Source organism: Mus caroli, unplaced genomic scaffold, assembly GCF_978045245.1.
Source record: "Mus caroli unplaced genomic scaffold, Mus_caroli_1 scaffold_9, whole genome shotgun sequence".
Lineage (NCBI taxonomy): Eukaryota > Metazoa > Chordata > Mammalia > Rodentia > Muridae > Mus > Mus caroli.
Window position 1 is genome coordinate 56,753,063 of NW_028227264.1, and position 19,449 is coordinate 56,772,511.

Here is a 19,449-nt window from a genome sequence, read left to right on the forward strand (position 1 = left end):
CTATAAAACTACATTTTAAATTTATAACTCATTAATTTTATAATCTGTTACTATTTTTAATATACTCATGGAGTTGTACATCATATCAACCAAATTTAAAATATTTCATCATCTCCAAAAGGCAACCTCTAATCTACTTTCTGTCTCTGTGGATATCTTGCATATGATATCCTACAGTGTGTAGTCATTTGTGACTGGATCCTTTCGTTTAGCATATTTTTAAGTTCTTTGTTGCCTCATGTATTGGTGCATGTTTTTTTATTGCTAAGTATTACTCTGTTATATATCACATTTTCTTGCTTTATTCATTAATTGGACATTGGGTAGTGTCCCAGTTTCATTTCTGTTACTGTGATAAAATACTCTGGCAAAAATCAACACAGGAGAAGGAATGGTTTATTGGCTTGCAATCCCAGGTTGTAGTCTATGTGTCTTAGGGTTTCCATTGCTGTGAAGAAGTATAATGATCAAGGAAACTCTTAAAAAGGACAATATTTAATTGGGGCTTGCTTACAGTTTTACGAGGTTCAGTTCATTATCATCACAGGGGAAGCATAGCAACATCCAGGCAGACTTGGTCCTGAAGAAGGAGCCGAAAGTTCTACATCTTGATCTGAAAAGACTGTCTTTTGCAGGCAGCAAGAAGGAAGACCTCTTCAGCACTAGGTAGAACTTGAAGATAGGACCTCAAAGCCCTCTGCACTGTGACACATGACCTTCAACAAAGCCACACCTACTCCAACAAGGCCACACCTTTCACTAGTGTCACTTCTTGTGGGCCAAGCATATTCAAACCACCACATTCCTGGCCCCCATAGGCTTGTTCAAACACATGAGTCTATGGGGGCCATACCTAGCCATAGCATAATACAAAAGAAATTTAGTCCAACTTCAAAAGTCTCCATAGTCTATAACAGTCTAAACAATGTCTAAAAGACTAAAGTCCAAAGTATCTTAGGAGATTCATCATTTATTATATATAAGTACGCTGTCGCTATCTTCAGACAACCTAGAAGAGGGCATCAGATCTCATTACAGGTGGTTGTGAGCCACCATGTGGTTGCTGGGATTTGAACTCATGACCTCTGGAAGAGCAGTGAAGGCTCTTAACCACTGAGCCATCTCTCCAGCCCTCATGTAGTCTTTTAGCCATAGTCCTCTATAAAGTCAAAAAATAAAAAAAGCAGATCACATACTTCCAACATATAGACATTACCATTCCAAAACATAGGAAAGAGAACACAGTAAGGAGATACTGGACCAAAGCAAGACCAAAAACCAGCTAGGTAAACTCCGAACTATGCATTTCCATGTCCAATGTAAAATGCTTTTCAGATTTCCAATTCCTTCTATCTTTATTGATTGCAACAGACTTCTTTCTCTTGGGCTAGTTCCACTCCCTGTTAGCAGCTTTCCTGAGCAGGTATCCCATGGCTCTAGTACCTCTAACATCTTAGGGTCTCCAAGGCAACTTCAACTTCATAGTTTCTTGTTCCAGTGTCTGGGATGGGCACATGATCTTCTGGGCTCCTCCAAAGGACTTGGGTCACTTTTCCAGCTCTGTCCTCTGTAACACTCAGGCTCTGGTTGACTCCACTCCATTGTTGTTGTTCTTGGTAGTCATTCCACTAGCATTTCTAATATGCTGAGGTCTTCCACTGCAATTAAGCTTCACCAGTAGCCTCTTATAGACTCTCTTCAAGGTGCTAAAGCTGCCAAGTTCTGCTGCTTGCTGGGGCTGGAACATGGCCTTCCTTTTCTATTGCATCCTTCCTTGCCTAAGCTTGGCTGTCCTAAAACTTACTCTGTAAACTGATCTTGTACTCAAGAGATCTGTATACCTCTGTCTCCTGAGATTAAAGGCATGTACTACCCTTTATTCTTTGAACCATATGTTTTGTATTTTTCCTTTCTAAGCTTGCTAAAGTTGATCAGAGTGTTCTTCATAAGAATGAACCACAGGGGCAGAGTCTATGCTAATTTTTTGAGACTTCCTGTATCAGTGTAAATTAATCTACATCTTTTTACCTTAGCCTCACGCAGACTCTTTGGACAAGGGCAAAAAGTAGCCACAGTTTTCACCAAAATATCCCACGAATGATTTCTAGACAATATACTAAAATTTTCCTCTGAAACATCTTGAGTCAGGCTCCCACAGGTGAAATCATCCTCGACACCACTGTCTTCCATGTTCCTACTTAAGCCCCACTTAAAACACTCCAATGCTTTCCAAATCCAAAGTCCCCAAATCTATATTCTTCTAAACAAAATATGGCCAGGCCTATCACAGCAATACCTTAATACCAATACCTTGGTCCCTGGTACCAACTTTTGTCTTTGGGTTTCTATTGCTGTGAAGAGACAACATGACCAAGGCAACTCTTATATAGGACAACATTTAATTGGGGCTGGCTTATAGGTTCAGAGGTTCAGTCCATTATCAAGGTGGAAAAGCATGGTATCATCCAGGCTGACTTGGTGTTGGAGAAGGAGCTGAGAGTTATCATCTTGATCCAAAAGCAACCAGGAAGAGACTGTCTTCCACAGGTAGCTAGGAAGAAATTCTCTTGAGCACTGGGCAGAGCTTGAACATATGACCTCAACGCTTTCTCCCACAGTGACACATTTCTTTATCAAAGCTACACCTACTTCAGAAAGATCACACCTCCTACTAGTGCCACTTCCCATGGATCAAGCATATTCAAACCACTACACCATAATAGCAGGGACATCAAGGCAGCAAGACCTTAAAAGCAGGTAGTTATATCATATCCACAGTCAAGAGCAGATGAATCTTGCTTGTCTAGCTTTTTGTTCTGTCTTACATAGCTCAGGACCCCCTGCTGAGAGAGTGGTACTGCCCACAATGGGCTGGGCAAAACAGTCCCCCATAGACATGCTCATGGGTCAGCCTGCTCTAGGTAATCCTTATTAAAACACTGTTCCAAGGTAATTATAGGTTGTGTCAAGTTGACAGTTATAAAACTAACTAGTTATAGGTTGTTTACAATCTCGGCTCTTGTGCCGATGTTGCTGGGAGCATTTGTGTTTAAGTTTTGTATGGATAAATGCCTTCACTTCTCTCGGGATGCTGGAGTCAAATGCTAATTATGTTTAACATTTTTGAGGAACTACCAGACTGTTCCAAAGTGACCACACCTTTTCGCGTCAGCAAAACCTTTTGATTAAAACAGTGCCAGTGGATTAAAACATTATTTGCAGAATTTGTCAACTAATTAATAAAAATCGTTTAAATTGTTTATTTTGGTAGTATGAAACTACAGCACAGAAGAAATTCGCAGAAGAACTTCAAAAACGAGAACAGTTTTTAGCAGAACGAGAACAGCTGCTCTTCAGACATGAAACTGCCTTGAGCAAAATTAAAGGTGTGAAAGAAGAGGTTCTGACAAGATTTCAGATTTTAAAGGAGGTAATCCTACACTGTTCGCTCATCAAGCATCTTCTTTTCTTTGAGCTTCATTGTGGCAATCTTGCCATATTTGCTTACTTCGCCTCTCTTCCTCCTCTTTGTAGCCACACACACACACACATTAATTTTTCTTTTTTGTTGGAAATAATTTTTTTCATTCACTATATTCTAACTACAGTTTATCCTCCCTCATTTCCTCAGATCCTTCCTGCCTCCACACCCATTCTACTTCATGCCTTTTCTTCTCTCTTTAGGAAACACACTAGCAAACAAAAACAAAAAGAAAACCAACCAAAAAAAAAAAAAAAAAAACCAAAGAAAAACCATGAGAGACATATACACACACAAAAAAATGCACCAACAAAACACTCTAAAAATACCATTGAGTTTGTTTTGTGTTAGCTATCACTGAGCCTAGGGCCTGCCCTTAAGTGTGGTATGCATATTCAGAGAGACTCCATTGGAGAAAACCAGTTTTTCTTTGTGACCAGTTAACAATTGAAGATAGCTTCTGGGTTTGAACTTGTGTTGGGATCCCATCTGGTTTGGCCCTATGCAGGCCCTGTACATTCTGCCACAGACTCTATAAGTTCATATGTGCGTCAGTCTTGTGTCTGCAAGGCACCATTCCCTTGCTGTTTTCCGTCCCCACTGGCTCTTACAGTCTTTCTGCCTTGTCTTCCACCTAATATCCTGAGCCCTAAGGAGAAAGATACGCCAGACATCCTATTTAGGACTGAGTGTTCCAAGGGCTCTCACTCTCAGCACATTGTCCAGTTGTGGCTCTCATTAGTTCCTGTCTCCTGCAGCAGCAAGCTTCTATGATGGCTGGTCTGTGAGCATAGCAGAATGTCATTAGGAGTCATTTTATTGCTATGGTCCTTTAGCAGAACAATAGTATTTGGTTTTCCTCTAGGCCCGTGGCCAATCTTGTCCCTGTTTTTTGGCCGTCTGAGCAGTGTTAGGCATGGCTTCCATCTCTTGGAGTGGACCTTAAATTCAGTCACACAGTGGTTGGTCACTCCCACAGCTATTGAGTCAGCGTATCATACAGGCAGTTCACTGTTGTGGATTGACGGGTTTATAGCTGGATTAGTGTTCACCTTTCTCCACTGGTAGTGTGCTGGGCACCATAAACAGTCAGTTGGGCACCAGCACAGCTTCTCTGTGTTCAGTGAGATTTGTAGGTGTCTAGTTCCCCTTCCTTGGGAGTTCTTTTTCTTCACCTATTCCCTTAACCTCCATGGTTACACAGATTGTATGCCTATCCAAGGCTTAGAAGCTAACACCCACATGTAAGATAATGACATTTTGTCTTTTTAGGTCTGGGTTACCTCACTCAGGATGATTTTTCTAGCTCTATCCATTTACTTATGAATTTCGTTTTTCTTTAAGGCTGAGAAATACTCAGGAATATGTAAATGCACTACATTTTTATTGGCCATTCATCTGTTGACGGTCACCAAGGCCATTAGCATAGAACAGCAATGAACATGGTTGAAGTAGTATTTCTAGTAGGATGTAGAATCTTTTGACTATATTGCCTGTCTTAGGGTTACTGCTACTGTGATGAGACACCATGACCAGACCAAGGCAACTTGGGCAGGAAAGGGTTTGTTTGGCTTATGCTTCCACGCCACTGTTCATTATCAAAGGAAGTCAGGACAGGAACTCCATCAGGGCAGGAATGTGAAAGGAGGAGCTTATGCAGAGGTCAGGAAAGTGTCCTACTTACTTACTGCCTTGCTCCCCATGACTTGCTCAGCCTCCTTTCTTATAGAACTCAGGACCACCAGCCTCAATAAAGCTTGGTCCTCCCCATCAGTCACTAATTAATAAAACACCCTGTGGGCTTTTGCTTTTTGGTCTTACATGGACATTTTCCCAGTTGAGGCTCCTTCCTCTCTTGATGACTCCAGTTTGTGTCAACTTGATATAAAACTAGCCAGCGCAATGCCCAAGAGTGGTAAGCTAGATCTTGTGGTAGATCAAATTCCAGTTCCCTGAGGAACGACCGCACTGATTTTCATAGTGGCTGTTCATGTTTGCACTCCTACCAGCAATGGGCAACTGTCTCCCTTCCCCCACATCCTAACCAGCATGAGCTATTAGTTTTATTGATCTTGGTCATTCTGATTCTGGTCAGATGAAATCTCAAAGTAGTTTTGGTTTGCATTTCCTTGATGACTAAAGATGTTGAACATTATTACTTTGTTTCTCAGCCAGTCCCAGCAACCACATGGTGGCTCACGATCGTCTATATGGGATCTGATGCCCTCTTCTGGTGCACAGGTGTCCATGTAGAGAGAGCACCCATATACATAAAATGAATAAATAAATCTTTAAAAAAAAATTAGGTGCCCATAGGTATGTGAATTTATCTGGGCCTTCAATTTGATTACATTGATCAATATGTTTTTATGCCAGCACCATGCTGTTTTTATTACAATAATAGCTCTGTAGTATAACTTGAAGCCAGGTGTGGTGATACCTCTAGCAGTTTTCTTATTATTCAGAACTGTTTTAGCTATTCCATGTATTGGGTTTCGAAATGAAAATGAAAGGTTTCTTTCTTCAATTTCTATGAAGAATTGTGTTGGAATTTTGATGGGGATTGCATTTAATTTGTAGATTGCTTTTAGTAGGATGTCCATGTTCATAATATTAAACCTACTGATCTATGAGCATGGGCGGTCTTTCCACCCTCTGATAACTTCTTCCATTTATTTCTTCAGTGCCTTTAAGTATTTATTATACACTCCTTTCAATTGCTTGGTTAGAGTTACTCGTGTGTGTGTGTGTATACACATATACACATGTATACACATTTATTTAACGAAAGGTTTATATATGTATATATGCCTAAATACATTTATTAGAGTTTTTTGATGGAAGAATTCCAGCTTTAATTAATGTTTAATAGCATTTGATTTATTTTATTTTTTTTGGTGGGAATTTAACTTGGGACCTTGGGCATGTTAGCCCTACTGATACGGGATTCTTCGCTGTTATTTTGATTAGACTTCCCTTTCTTCTAGCAACATGGTACGGAAATTGAACACTTAACTGAAGCTCTTAAGGAAAAGAATAAAGAGAACAAGAGAATGAGGTCCTCCTTTGATACCCTGAGAGAGCTGAATGATAACTTAAGAAAACAGGTATACCTATTCCATATGTATTCGATGTTAAGATGATATTTAAGAAATTTAAGTCAGTCTTAAAACATTTTAGCTAGAAAGAATTCAATAATTCTGTTAGCTTTATTATAACATTCTTGTAAACATAAATATTTAAATTCCTGTTTCCTCTTTTTCATCTAGCATATACTTGGCAATTTTGGCAATTTGAAAAAATTAAAAATAAAAGAGCTTTACTAAATTACAGCAAGCACAGGGACTGAAGAGATGTCTCAGCCCTGACTGCCCTTCCAGAAGACTGGGTTCTAACATCCACATGGCAGCTCACAAGTGTCGCTACCTCCAGTTCTAGGGGGATTTGATGCCCTCTTCTGGCCTTCACATGTACTGCATGCATGTGTACACAGACATGCTTGCAATCAAAACACCCATAAGTACATTATTTTTAAAGCACTCATAAGAAAAAACTTAGTAAATTGAGACTGGATCAACTTCCTCTTTATATGCAGTCTAGGACCCAAGCTCTCAGATAGTACCACTGAGTTTTAGGGTAGGTCTTCCAACCTCACTTAACCTAATCAAGAGAATCCCTCAGCAGCGTGTCAGAAGGCTAACCCAGTTTAATTCCATATAGATGGGGACCTTCCTTGTGAATGGTTACAGACTCTGGCTTGTTGATAGTCAACATCATAGGAGTTTTGAAAATTTTTCATAAAATGTAAAGTTTCTTAGCTACTGCTAACATTTTCGAACGAAGTGGGAATTTTTAGCTGTTCTGCTACACTGATTAAGTATCTGATAAGATTAGACAGTACACTGAGAAATAATATCAAGATAGGTTACATCTTTTATTGAAATATGTAATTTTTCTCTTCCTCAGCTAAATGAAGTAAGTGAGGAAAACAAGAAGATGGAGATTCAGGCCAAAAGGGTCCAAGCTCGTTTAGATAACTTACAGGTAAGTTGCCTGCTTTTCTCTCATATGTGTGTGTCTGGGTGAGTGTATGCCATGTGTGTGCAGTTGACTACAGAGGCTATAAAAGGGCATTGGAGTCCCTGAGACTGGAATTCTAGGCGGCTGTAAGCTACCCAAATAATATCTGGTCCTCTGGAAGAGCATTACCTTTTCTTAATTGCAGAGGCACCGCTCTAGTTCTTGTCATAATTTTTAAATTAACTCTTTTATGTATATGTGTATTTGTGGTATGTATGTGTGTACACTCTGTGCACACCTGGTGCCCATGGAAGTCAGAGAGGATGTTGGATTTCCCTGGAACTGGAGTTACATATGGCTGTGAGCCACTATGTGGGTGCTGGACATTGAATTAGGGTCCTCTGGAAGAGCAGCCATACATCTTTCCAGCCCTGTCTTGAACTTTTAAATGATTCGCTGCGTTTTGTAAGATTGCTCCTTAATTTCTGACTATGTGCTGTTGCAGAGGAAGTATGAGTTTCTGACAGTGCAGAGACTGAAAGGAGACTCCCATGCTGCTCACGAAGTCAAGAGTTCAAAACAAGAAAAGGCCCCAGCTCCAAAACCCTTCAAGGTATGATGTAAGGAAATGCCTCCAGCAGAGAGCGAAGAAGTTTTCTTCAAACCTTTGACGATTTTTCTTTCTTTTTAAAGTAAAATGTAATTGTTTTGAAAGAATTCATCTTAATTATTTTATAGAGACGTATCTGTGTAATTATTTATACACACACACACACACACACATACATGCACACACATGCACACATACACATACACATTTTTTTCCTTTCCAACCAGAAACAAAACAGTGTTCAGCACTGCCTTTGTGGCAGTGACAAGTCACAGTTTCTTTAAAGTTACTTGTTAATAAAGTTATTTTCTTGTCAAAACCACGCACTGACTGTGTTAGCTTTTATCAACTTACTTGATTTGCACAAGAGGTTTATTTTAGTTCACGATTTGAGTGATTTCAGTGGCTGTTAGGTTTCTTTGTTAGCTTTACATAAGTTAGGTCATCTGGGAAAAGGAAGTCTGAGCAGGGGATTTCCCAGATTACTTGTAGGCAAGACTGTGGTGGTTTTTTTGTTGTTTTTTTTTTTTTTTTCCTTTTTTTTTTTGATTGCTGATTGATGTCTTCTCTGCTGTGGGGTGCCACCCTTGGACAGGTGGTCTTGGTGGTATAAGAAAGCAAGCTGAACAAGCCATTAGAAGCAGCCAGTAAGCAATACTTCTCCATTATTTCTGTTTCAGTTCTTGTGTCTAGTTCCATCCTTGGGTTCATTTTATGATGAACGATGATCAGGTTGTGTAAGCCAAAGAAGCCCTTTCCTCCCCAAGCTGCTTGGCCTTAGTGGTCATCACAGCAATAGAAAGCAAACCAGGATAGGGCCTACAGTGAGGCCAGACTTCCTGACAGACAGAAGGACATGTAATAAAGCAGACCTACACACCTACCTCATAGCCAGGAAACAGAGTTGGAGGAAGACCAGGTCCCTAGTGACATTCCTCCACTTCCTACTTCCTGAGCCCTACTTCCTAGTTTCCACTTCTCCCAACCATGATTAGCTCACAGGTGATCATCATTGACTAAGTCGTTGTTAGTCTGTCACTGACTGAGTCAGAGCTCTCATGATCTGGATAATCTCCCCCTCCAAGCCCTGCCTCTCAACACTGCAGTTGGGTTGGGGGCGGGGGACGTTTTCTACTCAGATCATAATACTACCCCTGACTGGGCTTGAGGTATAAATCACATATAACAACAAACTATAGTTTTCTCATGTAAAGTATGGTGAGTTTTGGTAAATGCTTTTCCTCATACCATGTATAAACAACTGTAGCAACAGAATGTTCCTCTCTGTCCTTGTCTATTCATTTCTGCCAGTTGGAAGTGTTGACTTGAATTCTTTGTTTGTTTGTTTGTTTGTTTGTTTGTTTTACATTTCAAATGTTATCCCCTTTCCCAGTTTCCCCTCCGAAAACCCCCTATCCCATCCTCCCTTCCCCTACTTCTATGAGGGTGCTCTTCTACCCACCCACCCACTTCCATCTCACTGCCCTAGCATTTCCCTACACTGGGGCATCCATCCTCCACAGGACCAAGGGGCTCCCCTTCCATTGATGCCAGATAAGACCATCTTCTGCTACATAAGCAGCTCGAGCCATGGTCTCTCCATGTGTACTATTTGGTTGGTGGTTTAGTCCGTGGAAGCTTTGGGGGTATCTGGTTGGTTGATATTGTTGTTCTTCCTAAGGGGTTGCAAACCCCTTCAGCTCCTTCAGACCTTTCTCTAACTCCTCCATTGGTTTCCCCATGCTCAGTCCGATGGTTTGCTGCCAGCATCTGCATCTGTATTGGTCAGGATCTGGCAGAGTCTCTCGGGACACTATACTAGGCTTCTGTCAGCAAGTACTTTTTTTTTTTTTTTGAATTAATTTTTTTATTAGGTATTTTCCTCATTTACATTTCCAATGCTATCCAAAAGGTCCCCAATACACCCCCCCCACGCCCCTACCCACCCACTCCCACATTTTGGCCCTGGCATTACCCTGTACTGGGGCATATAAAGTTTGCAAGTCCTATGGGCCTCTCTTTCCAGTGATGACCTACTAGGCCATCTTTTGATACATATGCAGCTAGAGTCAAGAGCTTTGGGGTACTGGTTAGTTCATAATGTTGTTCCACCTATAGGGTTGCAGTTCCCTTTAGCTCCTTGGGTACTTTCTCTAGCTCCTCCATTGGGGGCTGTGTGATCCATCCAATAGCTGACTGTGAGCATCCACTTCGGTGTTTGCTAGGCCCCAGCATAGTCTCACATTTTGTAGTTCTTTATGTAAGCTGGAAAAAGGTGGAAGTTTTATAGCCAGGTACCAGCTTGGAGAGATGGCTAAATGGTTAAGAGCACTGGCTATTCTTCCCAAAGACTTGGGTTCAATTCTCAGCATGCGCATGGCAACTCACAACTGTCTGTAACTTCAATTGCAGGAAACCTAATGCCTTCTTCTAGCCTCTTGCAGACATTGCATGCATGTGGTGTGTTTCAGACTTAGGGTGGGTCTTCCAACCTTAAATGATCCACTCAAGAAAATCTCTCACACTTTTGTCCAACTGCTTGAGTTTTCATGTATTTTTTTTTTATTTTTTTGTGGGACCAAGAACAGGTCTCATACATGGTAGGCAAATGTTCTACAATTGAGTTATGCCCCTAGACTTTTGTCTACTCTCTTTCTCTCCCATTTTGGTAGGCTCCCAGAGAATAGAATTTCCAGGAAAAAAATTACACATCATGTTTATATCAAGTTATTATTGTAAAGAAAATAAGTTTTGTGGGAAGAAAATATGAAATCCCACAATAGAAACTATTTAGTTTTGGTAATCATTAAGTCTGTGTTGTTAGGCTTTTTTAGACAAGGTGATTTATGCTGATAAATAAAAGCCAGTTTTTACATTTTTGTATTATCAAACTTAAATAACTTTGATGACAGTTATTTAAATTTTTGTTGTTGTTGTTGGCTTGGAGACAGGGTCTGGAGTGTGTAACCCAGTTTGGCCTTAAACTCATTGTCTTCTTCTTTCAGCTTCTCTGGTGCTGGGGTGGGGTTATAGTCTAGGACCACTATATACAACCACTTAAAATTCTTTATTATAGTAATAAGGGAAGCTTTCATTTTTCCTTATTATGATGAATTTACTTGTCTTATCTAAGCATGCATTTAATGTCTTTAATATTAATTGACAGTATTTTATTTGGAATTTATTTTTGCTTAGGTAAATACGTAAATACTTGTCTAAGCATACTTTAGGTAAATTATTGTATAGTCACCAAACTTAAGGCTTTCTTTTTAGTTTCTGTGTGGTTTACTGTTTGGTCACCAGGCAGCACTCAGTGGACAAGTGTATGAGCTGCTCACTGTTTTCATGGATTGGATATCAGACTGCCACCTGAGCAAAGTGGAGCCTGAGGAACCTGGGGTAGACGGTGAAAAGCCACCAGCCAAGCCTTCCCAGAGAAGTGACATTCAAGAGAAATGTGTAAAGGTTGGTTTTTCAGATTTGACTTATTTTTATTTGATCTGTGTAAGTGTTGTGCTTGCGTACAGGTAAGGGCCACCTGTGGTCTGGTGCCTGTGGAGATCAGAGTAGGTATTAGATCCTGGAACTGAACTTACAGGTGTGAGCCGGGTTATTGCTTCCGTCCTAACCTGGGTCCTTTGTAAAAGCAGTAAGTGCTTTTAACCTCTGAGCCATGTCAGCAGCCTCCAAGTGTTTTTGTTTTTGTTTTGTTTTAATTTGAAATACATGATGATTTAGTAAGGAAAAGCTTGTCATTTTTATTTATTCATTTTATGGTAGTTTTAAAAAATTACATGTATTTAGTTGGGTGTGTCTGGGAGCACACACCATCACACATGTATGGAGGTCAGAGGACAACTTTCTAGAATCAGTTCTCTCCTTCCACTGTGTGGATGGCAAGAGTGGAACTCAGGTCCCCAGGCTTGGTGGCAAGCACCTTTTCCCCCCAAGCCATCTCACTGGCCCGCATTTTCCCTGCATGTGCGTATGTGTACCACATGCATGCATGATGCCTGCACAGTTGAGAAGCCTACTTTGGATCCTCTAGGAATTGAACCCCAGTGCTCTGCAAGTGCAGCAAGTGCTGCCGAGTCGTCTCCCCAGTCCCAGCTGCTGACATGTTTATAAGTGGGGAATGATACACAGCCTAGGCGGTCCTCAAACTCACTCAGCACTTCAGGATGGGGTTAAACCTAGGATTCTCTCATCACTGCCCCCACTGTTGCTGGGATTATAAATGTGTGCTTCTATATTTGGAGTAGATGTAGTTTTGCCTGAAAATTGTCTATACCAACAGTTTTTTTGGGGGGGAGGGGGTTGGTTTTTCGAGACAGGGTTTCTCTGTGTAGCCCTGGCTGTCCTGGAACTCATTTTGTAGACCAGGCTGGCCTCGAACTCAGAAATCCGCCTGCCTCTGCCTCCCAAGTGCTGGGATTAAAGGCGTGCGCCACCACGCCTGGCTATATACCAACAGTTTTTAACATGATTCATTTCAGACTTCAATATTAATTCATACTAAATTTAAAAGGTTTATTTTATGCATATGGATGTTTTGTCTACATATATGTGTACCAAATGCAAGCACTCTAGGGGATGCCAAATTGACAGTTAAGGGTGACCAGGGCAGGTTGATACTGTATTTCTTCTAAGAAAACTAGGATTGCTTAGTTTTGAAAACCAGTGTCTTTAGAAATGACCCAGGGGGCCTTTTGACACATTTTGTTGTGTGTGGTTTTTTTTTTTTTTTTTTAATCACAGTTAGGACCTATTACCATTTAAGGGTCATAAATATTGATATGCTCAATATTGAAAAACATAAAAAGCCATTAGAGACTAGATCTGATACATTTGTTATGACCAGACTGGATATACTTTATAAGACTGATTTTCTTTTGTGATTTAAAAACAGATGGGTGGGACATTTTTAAAGAACTTGAGAAAAATCAACAGTAATAGCAACAAAGTAGTACACTATAAAGTAGAATCTACTAAGTATGCTACAAAAGTGAAAATACTTAAGTGTCAAGAGATGTAGTCACAGGGAAGCCCATGTGAGCATTGATTGTGTTATTAACTCCGTGTATTAGAAGCCTCAGGAGGAAGAGAAGAGGCAAGCTTATTTGGTAGGATAGGGGGTGAGCACAGCCCGCACGTTTTTATTGAGGAAATAGACACACAAAGCCAAGAAGCCAAAGGAACTCCTGACTAAGATATGCGCCAAAAAGATTAACCCCAAGGTACATTATCACATGTCCAAAAGTCAAAGACAAAAAAGATCTTGAAAGCAGCCAGAGAAGAACAAGTTGCCACAGACAAAGAAATCTCTGTGAACATGCTAGCAGCTCTTGCAGCAGGTCTGTGTGAGCCAGCTGGGGTGGCACAAAATACTGAAAGTAAAGCTGTCAGATGCACTGTATCCAGTATAACTGCCTTTCATAAATGGAGACATAGTGACTCAGACAAAAGCTGAGGGGTCCCTTAACAGCTGTCCAGCTGGACTGAAAGCTCACATAGGCCATATGTAAGAGTAGTTTCGTAAGTAGCAATGTAGTAGTTTTGATATAAAACAGGCAATATGAAAACCGTAAACTATTTTTGAGAGAAATTTAAAATATCTAAGTGAACTTAAATAGTCCAAAAGACCTAATATTTTTAAATGTCAGTTTTCTACCCCACATGAATTGTATACTCAATGCATTATTCAAATTTCAACTGGCTTTGAGGACCAAATCGATACACCAGACCTAAAGGTCGCTCAGCTCCTGTTTGGGGAATTGTGGCAGTTAGTTTCAGGTGTCTAAGCAGGATGTGCTCTTGTCTCCCGCCTGCAGCTGTTGCCTATGATGACAGAGCAGCTCCAGTGGATGCCGCTGGTGAGCGCCAAACTGCATGAGCCTTTCGTAAGGTTTATCTATTGGTCTCTGAGGCAGCTGGATGCCAGCGCACAGGTACTGACTCATTGGAATCTGTCTTACCATCAGTTCTCTTGGCTATGTTTCACGAAGAAGAGATCGCTAGTGTGCATACACTCTGTTCTTTTTCTGTTTGAGAACAATCTTCTCTGTACAATACTGTCCTAAGGTTCTGATAGGAATTGTATTCAACTTGTAGACCAATTTCATGTGCTTAGTCTTTTTAACATAGGAATGTACCCATCTTTTCACTCACAACGTCATGTTCTTGCATCAGTATTGTATAATTTTTGCATAAAATTCATGTGAATGCTCACAAGTCATCCATTAGACGGAGCACAGGGTCCCCAATGAAGGAGCTAGAAAAAGTACCCAGGGAGCTGAAGGGGTTTGCAGCCCCATAGGAGGAACAACAATATGAACTAACCAGTACCCCCAGAGCTCCCTGGGACTAAACCACCAATCAAATAACAAACAAACAAGCAACAACCCCCGCCACACACATACCCAGAGGGACTTGTTGCTCTAGCTGCATATGTAGCAGAGGATGGCCTAGTCGGTCATCAATGAGAGGAGAGGCTCTTGACCATGTGAAGGTTCCATGCCCCAGTATAGGGGAATGCCTAGGCCAGGAAGTGGGAGTGGGTGGGTTGGGGAGCAAGGGGAGGGGGGAGAGGATAGGGGATTTTTGGAGGGGAAACTAGGAAAGGGGATAACATTTGAAATGTAAATAAAGAAAATATTTAATAAAAAATTCATGTGCACACTCCTTTAGATCTTCACCTATTTAAGTGATTTTTATCTGTTAACCTTTGTAGTCTATATATTTATGGTGCTAGCATGTTTGCCTACATGCATGTAAGTGCACCCTGTGCATGCAGTGTCCAGAGAGGTAAAAACGAGCATTGGATAACCTGACTGGAATTACAGAGGGTTGTGAGGTATGTGAGTGCTGGGAACTGAACCCAGGTCTTCTGCAAGACCAATAAGTGTTCTTAAGCCATAAGCCATCTCTCTAGGCCTGAGATATATTTTGAGGAAAGTTTTAAATTATGAATTTAATTTTTATTAAATTTTTATAATATTCTGTGTGTGTGTGTGTGTGTGTGTGTGTGTGTGTGTGCACGAGCACACCCCATGCACACGCAGCACATACATGGGCCCTTAAGCCAGCAGAGGTCAGAGGACAACTTCTACCATGTGGGTTCCAAAGATTAAAGTTAGGTTGGCAAGTTAGGCAGCAGGGGCCTTGCCCTGCTGAACCATCTCCCCAGCCCCAGATCCGGGTAGTTATGCGGTTATTGTGATTTCTCTAACTTCTTGTAGTTTGTGACTTTTGAGGAAACGGCTTATTTTGTCTCACTGACAAATACACATCTAGGATTTGGAATGTAAAGATAAGGTATGCTCTCTGACATCAGCCGCTGCACGGAGACAGACAGTGTGTTTTCACAGGGCCCTCCATCTCTTTGTGCCTCAGTGTCCAGAGCAGTGGCTCTGTTACACATCAGTGTGGACAATTTGTGGGCATTTACTTCTTTACCTTGGCTGCTTTTCCCAAACTTTTTTTTTTTTATTGATCTTTCAAAGGATCGTTTCTTTGCTTCAATTTAATTAATTTCTTCTACAATTTTTGCTTTCAATCTAATTAATTTCTTCTCCTCTCTTATTTTCTCCTACTACTTTAAGTTTATTTTGCTCTCTTATTTCTAGGTTACTGAACTGAAAATTTAGATTACAGTTTTAAGACTGTTTATCCTTTTCTGTATGTTGTAGTGTTTGAATTGACATAATTTTACTGTGTAGCCTAGGCTGGCCTTAACTCACAGGTCTGTCTTAGCAGTGCTGAGATTACAGTGTATGTTACTGTGCCAGCTTCTCTCTTCCCTCCTCCCCCCTCCTTCCTCTCCCTCTCTTCTCCCTCCTCCCCTCCCTCCCTCCTCCCTCCCTCTCTCCCTCCTCCTTCCCCTCACCCATTCAGGTTCTTATGCTTGATTGTTCAGCAGCCACCTGAGGCATCTCCCTTATCCTACATGTTTTGATAGCCACATTTTCATTTACACCTTTAAAAATATTTATTTTACTTTTATTTATGTGTTTGTATGTGTGTGTGTGTCTGCATGGGTTTGTGCCAGAAGAGGGTGTCAGATATCTTGGACCTGGAGTTAGAAGCAGTTGTGAGCTGCCTGGCCTGGGTGCTGGGATGTGAACTCTAGCTGTCTACAGGAGCAGCAAACACTCATGAGTGCTGAGCCATCTCTCCAGTCCCTTCATTTACGCTGAACTCAGCGAGTGTTTAAATTCCCTTAGAACTTCCTCTCTGTCCTATGTCTTACTTAGAAGTTCCTTGTAGGTCTTTCTGTTTTTGTTTTGCTGCTGCGTCTGTATTGTTGAAGTTAGTTCTTTGATATTTGTTCTGTTGTAGAGTGTTTTATAAATGTTAACTGGTGGTATTTATATCCTCACTGATACATTTAGTTCTCCTATCAGTAGAGGATAGTGTGCTGAAGTTATGTCACAGTCTGTGCATCTGTGTTAGAGGATAGTGTGCTGAAGTTATGTCACAGCCTGTGCATTTGTGTTTCTCTTGGACCATCTGTTTTTCTCTCACATTAAATGTTAATTTAATTATTTTTTTTTTTCATGAGAGCTGGGCGGTGGTGGCACATACCTTTAACCCAGCACTCAGGAAGCAGAGGCACATGAATCTCTGATTCGAAGCCAGTCTGGTCTACATAGCAAGTTCCAGTTTGTCTGAGGCTACACAGAGCAACCCTGTCTCAAAAAACCAAACAACCAAACAACCAGATTATGTGCATGCACATTTTACCTGTACGTGTACCACCACATGTATGCAGTACCCGTGGAGATCAGAAGAGGGCCTCAGATTAGCAGGAGTTGGAGTGAGCTGCCATGTTACGCTGGAAACCAAACCCCGGTCCTATGCAAGAGCAGGAGGTGCTCTTAGCACCGCACCAGCTCTCCAGCCTGTTCCACATGGGACAACTTTGTTGGCTGGTGGATATACACTCAGGATTATTACGTCTTCTTGAATATTGACCCTGTTTCCATTATGTAATTTTCTTTTCATTGTGATCATTTTCTTTAATTTTTTTGAATGACACAAGTTTTAATTGTTTTAGACTTTTAAGAATAGAAACATTCTGAGCTTAGAATCAGTTTACAAATCCTCATGAAGATGTGGAAAATTATGAAAATCAGTGACAAGGGCAGGAAGAATTAAGTCACAACACGGAAACCTCTTAAGTTATTTCTAAGTCTAGCATAAGCGTTCTTGTTTCCAGTACTTTGAAATGGCTTCCTTGTGTTTGTGTCATGAGACTGCAGAACACCACCAGGTTCCATGTTATTGTAGAGATACCATTATCTCTGTTTTGTCCATTTTCTTGTTGCAATATATTCCATGAGAATTTTCCATGATTCTGACTCATTATTTTTTTTTTCTTTTGAACTTACTACGTTTTCAGAGTCCCTGGGGGTATCTATAAGCAAGACTGATCTGAAAATGTGAAGTCAGTCATTTGACAAGTAAACCCTTCTGTGTCCTTGCCCAGGACATGGCCTGGGGCTGGGACATGGCCTGGGGCTGGGACATGGCCTGGGGCTGGGACATGGCCTGGGGCTGGGGCTGGGGCTGGGGCTGGGGCTGGGGCTGGGGCTGGGGTTGGGGCTGGGGCTGGGGTTGGGGCTGGGGCTGGGGCTGGGGCTAGCCTAGGGCTGGGGCTAGCCTAGGGCAGGAAGGAGTTAAGTTAGTCTTGGTTCCTGGGAACCCAGCTTTTCCTCCTTGAAGAGATTTAGGCCATCTGTGCTCAGTCTCTGAGGCTTCCTCTGTGCAGCATTGCTTGACAAGCTTCCTGCTGGCTCCACCCTTTCATCTGGTCCTCTGAGAAAACCTTGGGATGGCCTGGCTCCCAAGAGGGAAAGTGGTGAGCTCACAGGACTCCAACTCCCCTTTTGTGGTATTTTTCTATGCCAGATTTGACCTGATCATAACTTCTTAAGAAAACATTTCAAGAAGAGAAGTACATACTTGGTTTTTAAAAGTTAATTATATAGTCTTAATTGTAATTTTGCTTATTTTCAATTCTATTTTTCATGTTTGCATACATTTGATCAAACTTTAAAATAGATGATTGCATATATTTTTAATAGCATTCAACTATGGCGTCAACATTGAGGAGATTGGGGGAAGACATATTTAAAGGAGTTACAATGAAAGGAACTCAGGATAATTCTTTAGAGCATTCTGTGGAGAACAAAGCAAAGACAGCAGTGTTCTTCAAGAGCTCCAGCTTGCCACTGAGATTCTTATCAACCTTAATTGTCCTCAGAACGGTCACTCAAGGTAAGCTTGATCATTCACTGAGTAAAGTCATGAGCAAATGCTATAGAATAAAGCATTTCTTTTATTGCCAACTATGTTCAACATTTTCAGAATGCGATTTTGAGTTATTTTATAATAGTGACTGACCCGTCCAGCAGGTCCAGTTATTCGAGGGTCTCAAGGGACCTTCTCCTAATAACCAAATGGGGGGGTAGAGAGAGACGAGAACCTTGTGCAATGAACAACACACACGGAAGCAGTCTGAGTAGCATCAAGGTCCCACTGTATTAGCAAGGCTCAAGGTTTAAATGCACAAGCAAAAGAGGAAGTAATTCTCAGCAGGAGGGATGGGGCAGCGGAAAATTTTCTTTTGGTGACTACACGGGGAAGCAGGAACTTGGCAGTATCAGGGTACATCTTGAGGTTAGGGATAGAACAATCTGTGATTGTTCTCGGAGCGGTGCATCGGTGACCCGCTTTTGACCCCCTTTTCTTCTGGGGAGGGGGGAGAGGCCTAATTCAGAGATCAGGACAATTGTGTTGTCTTAATAGCTCCCAACATGTTCAACATTTTCAGAATGCGATTTTGAGTTATTTTATAATAGTGACACATTCTGAAAACAATTACTTGTAATTGCTGAATTTAAGAAAATAAAGTCAGCCAGATGGTGTGAGGCATTCTTGTAATCCCAGCACTCCAGAGGCAGGGGCAGGGGCAGGGGCACAGGGGCAGGGGCACAGGGGTAGGGGCACAGGGGCAGGGGCATGCGGGCAGGGGGGCGCAGAGGGGCAGAGGCAGGCAGATCTCTGTGAGTTGGAGGCCAGCCTGGTCTATAGAGAGAATACCAGGACAGCCAGGGCTACACATGCAGCCCTGTCTCAAAAAAAAAAAAAAAAAAAAAAAAGAGGAGGAGGGGGGAGAGGAGGAGGGGAGGAAGAGGAAGAGGAGGGGAGAGGAGGAGGAAGAAGAAAAGAAGAAGAAAAGGAACTCTTTAGACTGTCTTTAGAGTATTGCTTTCTTTTAGAGCCTTTGTTGATTTGGTGTTATTTTGAGACAGGGTCTCTCTATGTTTTGGAAGTC

General features: G+C 41.4%; 1 protein-coding gene across 4 annotated transcripts in view; it reads left to right on the forward strand.

Annotated features, from left to right (window-relative positions):
* The window catches only part of Ccdc138 (coiled-coil domain containing 138), a 58,353-nt gene that overhangs the window by 16,479 nt on the left and 22,425 nt on the right, over positions 1-19,449 (forward strand). For all 4 annotated transcript variants that reach the window (XM_021174251.3, XM_085842821.1, XM_029482172.2 and 1 more), the window contains exons 7-13: positions 3,272-3,430; positions 6,469-6,588; positions 7,448-7,525; positions 8,007-8,114; positions 11,415-11,576; positions 13,943-14,059; positions 18,197-18,389. In XM_021174251.3, coding sequence (XP_021029910.1) covers positions 3,272-3,430; positions 6,469-6,588; positions 7,448-7,525; positions 8,007-8,114; positions 11,415-11,576; positions 13,943-14,059; positions 18,197-18,389 — 937 coding nt within the window. The remainder of the gene's footprint in view (positions 1-3,271; positions 3,431-6,468; positions 6,589-7,447; positions 7,526-8,006; positions 8,115-11,414; positions 11,577-13,942; positions 14,060-18,196; positions 18,390-19,449) is intronic.